The sequence below is a fragment of the Propithecus coquereli genome, unplaced genomic scaffold (assembly GCF_000956105.1).
Source record: "Propithecus coquereli isolate 6110/MARCELLA unplaced genomic scaffold, Pcoq_1.0 Scaffold175, whole genome shotgun sequence".
NCBI lineage: Eukaryota > Metazoa > Chordata > Mammalia > Primates > Indriidae > Propithecus > Propithecus coquereli.
Window position 1 is genome coordinate 3487358 of NW_012142190.1, and position 5408 is coordinate 3492765.

Consider the following 5408-nt stretch of genomic DNA (forward strand, 5'->3'; position numbering starts at 1 on the left):
CTTCTATCCATATCTATAAAGAACTGTCACAACTCAACAATAAGAAAATAACCCCCTTTTTTTTTTTTTTTTTATTCCAGGGTATTGTGAAGGTACAAACATTATGGTTACACTTTATGTCTTTGCCTCACCCAAGTGCGGGTTAAAGGAATGCCCTTCCCCCCCATAGTGCTCCCTTTAGTTGTGGATTTTAAAATGGGCAAAATGAACAGCATCTTCACCAAAGAAGACATACAAATGGCCAATAAGCCCATGAAAAGATATTCAACATCATTAGTCACTAAGAAAATGCAAGTTAAAACCACAATACGATATGCTAGAGAAGGCAGAGAAAAACTGGAACCTCATACTATTCTAGTAAGAATACAAAAAGGTACAACCACTTTAGAAAAAAGTGTGGCAATTTCTTATAATTTAAGCACACACTTATGATCCAGCAATTCACCCCAAGATATTTACCCAAGAGAAATTAAAACACATGTCCACAAAGGTTTGTATACAAATATTTATAGCAACTTCATTCATGATCACTAAAAATAGGAAAACAACTCATGTCCAATAACTGGTGAATGGCCAAACAAATTATGAATCATCAATGCAGTGGAATACTATTCAGCAATGAAAAGGAACAAACTACTGATAAATGCAACAACATCTCAAAAGCATTATGCTAGGTGAAAGAAGCGAGACACAAAGGGCTATGTACTGTTTGATTCTTTTATAGCACATTCTGGAAAAGGCAAAGCCATAGGTAGAAATTAGACAATGGTTGTCAGGAGCTAGGATTGAGGGCAGAGACTGACTGCAAAGAGGCATGAGGGGACTCTTGGGGATGATGGAAATATTTTGGATCTTGATTGTGATAATGGCTATGTAACTATATATGCTTCTCAAAACTCAAAGAACTGTACAACTAAAGTAAGTGACTTTTCCTGTATCTGAATTATGTCTCTTTAAAAAAAATAATAAAGTGGAGATTCTGGCTTGCAATAAATATATATCTGCCAACAGGAACTTTTCAGGCATTTTCTTTAATCCTCACAATAGCCCTGTATGATCGATAGGTATTACTATCCATATTTTATAGAAAGGAATCTGATACTTGGACTTGGAAAAGTTATGAAATTTCCCAAGGCCAGACAAATAATAACAGGGAGAGGTATGATGCAGAACTATATAAAATACAAAAAAAAGAATTATTTTTGAAGTTAAGTTCAGAATGTGTACTGAAATATCCCATCTTACTTCTGACCCAAGGGTTGTCCAGAGGAAAGGAATACTTAGAGAACCAGCAAGGGTGATTCATAAACTGAATAATCCACTTGCAAATAACTGAGGCTTGACCATGTATGTCAATCCATGGTTATTATGTTGGTCCTGCATCTGCTGAATTGAACATTTTATTTTCTTACCCAAAACATTTCTGTGTCTTGAGAAAAATACACAAGCCTAGAAAACGTTTCATAAAAGATCAACCAAAAGAGGAAACTAATGGGGGTTGATATATAGTTAATTTTTTTAAGTTAATACTCATTCTAGAAAATGGAGAAAGCATATTGTTTAAGGCCATAAAATCATGCAGTACACATTAAATTGGGTATAAATGAGTCAGAGGCATTGTTCATCAAATCCTGGTTGAAATATCATAACTCTTTAAATAAAGCTTGAGCAAATAGTTTAAAAATGTTATAAAGTGTAGTGAAGTGTTATAAAGTGTAAACGTTATAAAGTGTAATAGTGTTCCACAAAATAGGGATTCAGGCAAATTCAACTTGGATGCACAACTTCCCACTTTACCTCAGTTTCCTAATCTGAAAAATGAGACTACCTTCCCTGAGCAATGTGAACACCTTCCTTCCATGGCTATTTTCAGGATGAAAGTTAATGAGCAGTTCTGGATACATTTTAAGGACTCTATAAATTGTAACTAATTACCATTATTAATATTAGTAATTGTCATTATTCTCTTCTGTAGGCAGTAGTATACTTTGGGAACTTATTACCTCATGAAGTTTTAAAATATCAGGGTAAATGTTTTACACATGGGTGTTTAATGAAGTACAGATGTCTTGATACCTTCTTAACCTTTTAGTATTAGCACTATGGCGAGCAGCTGTCTTGCTGAGTCATCTTTTAGAGCCAGTATCATGCCTTATCTGAGCCTAAGGAAGGTAACAATCCGGCCCAGAATGGCATTTCTTCTTATACACCCATGTGTTTTCATCGATAATAGGTTCTGTGGCATTGAATTTTTAAAATTTGTTCTTAAAACTTGCTGGCCTTTATAAATCAAAAGTTAAGACCTGCAATTCAGAGGAGGTGTGATGTTCATTTTGTCATTCACATTTGGACCTCTGAATGTTTCCATTCAGTCTTCATCAATTAACATATATGGTGTCTCTCTCCTTCTGGGAGACATGTGAGCTTTTTTTTTTTTACCTCAGTTTACCTTAGTTGGAGATGCTCCAGAGCATGACCACCTATCCCTTTGAGATACACCCAGAATCCCCTGAACAGAACATGGTTTATAACCATCTCAAACATCCCCTTCAAGTTTGGTGAAATCTTCCTAGTTGTCTTCTTGTGGTGCAGCAACAAACAGTAACAGAAACTTAATTTTATTTTCATAGGTTTGACCTACACTCTTGTGCCTCTTAAATTATTTTTCAGTACTTTCTATATGCAAGCCAATCTTAACGTCTCTGGAAGACTGATGATTTAATTCCACTACAATAACTGGTCCTTTCTTTTTGTCATGAACGTATTGTCTGTCGCAGAGAATGAACATTGGTTTACGGGCATTCTTGGTCATAGCTGACAGCTTGCAGCAGAAGGATGGGGAACCTCCCATGCCAGTTACAGGAGCCGTTCTCCCTTCAGGAAACACACTAAGAGTAAAGAAAACATATTTGAGTAAAACGCTAACTGAAGAGGAAGCCAAAATGATAGGTGGGTTTCAAACATATGTTATCATAGAACTGAGCTTATTGTCTACCGCCATACCACCCTGAACATGCCTGCTTTCAGAAGCTAAGCAGGGTCGGGCCTAGTTAATACTTGGATGGGAGAACTGAGCCTTATTAAGCCCTTAAAGTAACCAATAGATACTTATCTTTAGTAAGATGCATTTTTAAAAAAATTTTTAGAAAAGTAGCTAATGAGACATTCCAACATTAATTGTTTTGATTGATTCATGCTGTGTTTTGTTTTACTGCCCTTTAAACTTTTTGGAACTTCCTGGTAAATATTTTGCCATTTAAACGTTAGAAATTTATTTATGGTCTTTTCAAACCTGTCATATTGATTATCTACATTTTTCAGTACATTTCCAAGACATCTATGTGCCTTGGTAGATAAACCTGTTTACAATTCATTCATTCATTTTTATAGTTCATTTTCTTCTTTTTTTCTCAGTAAAATTAGTCTAATCTATGTTGTAAACATGCCAAATCCCACAACATGCTAGGTTATATTGTGAGTCTAGACTACTATGACATTATTTTCTTTTTAATTTAGCTATCTTAATCCAAGGAGGTGATTTTTTCCATTTGTTTATGTCTTACCAAGTACCCAAATGTAGACACCTACTACACACTTTGTCAAGATAGTTCTGGATTCCAAAAACATGAGGGAAACACATGAAGAAACTTTCTGCTTTAAAATATTTATCTTAGTTATGCAATGCTTAAATGAGTTCAAAAAGATTTAATGTTTGAGAAATAATCATTAATAATTTCTTTAAAGTACAAATTTTAAATACAAAGCTATTTACTTTCATTTGTATTATATATGAATATGTATTTTATATAAATAAATAATATAAAACATATGCTACACACATTTATATTCCATTGTAGGACACTGATGCTGTGTTTAATGAGAGCAGTAAAAATAGTATAGCTCAAATACATTTCCTCCAATTTAAAATTTATGATGTGAAGTCATTTTACTTATTTTATTAAAAAAAATCCACACATATATTTCAGACAATAATATAAGGTTTTCAAAATCAGAAGCCAAAATGAGAATTATCTTTTAGTCATATAACCACTATTGATGGTGAATTTTCTTATGCTAACCAGAAACTTAAAAATTCAAAAGTAAAATTTTGTATTTTCTTGTTATTTTAACTCTTCTGGAAAATATTTTCCACCGAAGTATTAGAATTCCTGTTAATTGAATTTAAATGATTATTTGGTGAACACCTGCTAAGCGCAAGGCACTATGCCAAGAGCCATGCAGATGAGATTGAATCAGACTCAGCCCTTCTGCTCAAGGAAGTTATTGATTCTTAGGGTTTCCAGTAAAAAATGTCATAAAGGATAAATAAACCAGGATATCCTTTGATAGACTTAGTCAAAGGTATAACTATAATGCATGTTTTTCAGGCATGTCCTTATATTACTCTCAAGTACGAAAAGCTGTGGACAATATTTTAAGGCACCTTGATAAAGAAGTAGGGCGGTGTATGATGCTGACTAATGTCCAGATGTTAAACAAAGAACCCGAAGACATGATCACGTGAGTACAGTGAGGATTGAGGATTAAGTTATTGACGAAGGTTCGTTAACCAAAAGACACAAGTAGAAATTCTTCTCATTTATTCTGTATTTTGTTCTCATCTTCCTAGAATCAGAGTTCTGAAAAGTAGTAAGGATAGTAAAAAAAAAAACTTTGGCAATATTTGGTTAACTATTAAAATAAGGTCATGCCTGTGATTGATCTATTGTGGCTATATCTCAAGTATCGTTAGGTTAGTGAGTTAGAAAACGGGGCCTACAACTCACTGGTCCACGTTTTTCAGAAGTAACATTTTGTTCCCAAACTCTATCACAGCCCACGTGATATAGTGACAGCCCCAATTTACAAACATTCCATCTTTATAAATCTCATCACAGTTCCTGCTCAACAGCTTCTATGCAACTGTGTCATAGATTTAAGAAAGCATTTGTAGCTCTGAATGTAGAAATCAAATGTTCTTAGCCAAAATCTAAAGATCTAGACTTGGAATTAGAACGTGTATTCACTATTTTTGATTAATTATGGCAGGAACTAGCATTAGATTATAATTCTCTATTTTAAGAAAGTTTGGACTTCCTTGTTGGACTATGAATTAAATGACATTTGACAGCTATGGCATAAACTTCCCAAAATATAATTAGGGAAGTTTCCTTTGTCACCCAGCATATCCCGCCCCAATACCAAAATTAATCTGAAGATTATTACCTATATAGAGAAGTTGATATTGTGGATGTGCATTTTTATTACATTGGTAACATAGGCTCATGATTAAAACAAAGGCAAAAGAATTGTTTTAAATACACATTTAGTAGTATCTAAATTAAGATGAAAACCTCCTTAGAGCTCCACTTGAAATCTGCAACCATTCTCTGGCTCAATGTGATTCC

The 5408-nt window shown here is 33.9% G+C and overlaps 1 protein-coding gene across 1 annotated transcript in view; it reads left to right on the plus strand.

Moving 5' to 3' along the window:
* FRY (furry homolog (Drosophila)) overlaps positions 1 to 5408 on the plus strand; it is a 315457-nt gene that overhangs the window by 189620 nt on the left and 120429 nt on the right. The window contains exons 15-16 of the mRNA XM_012642124.1: positions 2778 to 2949; positions 4389 to 4521. Coding sequence (XP_012497578.1) covers positions 2778 to 2949; positions 4389 to 4521 — 305 coding nt within the window. The remainder of the gene's footprint in view (positions 1 to 2777; positions 2950 to 4388; positions 4522 to 5408) is intronic.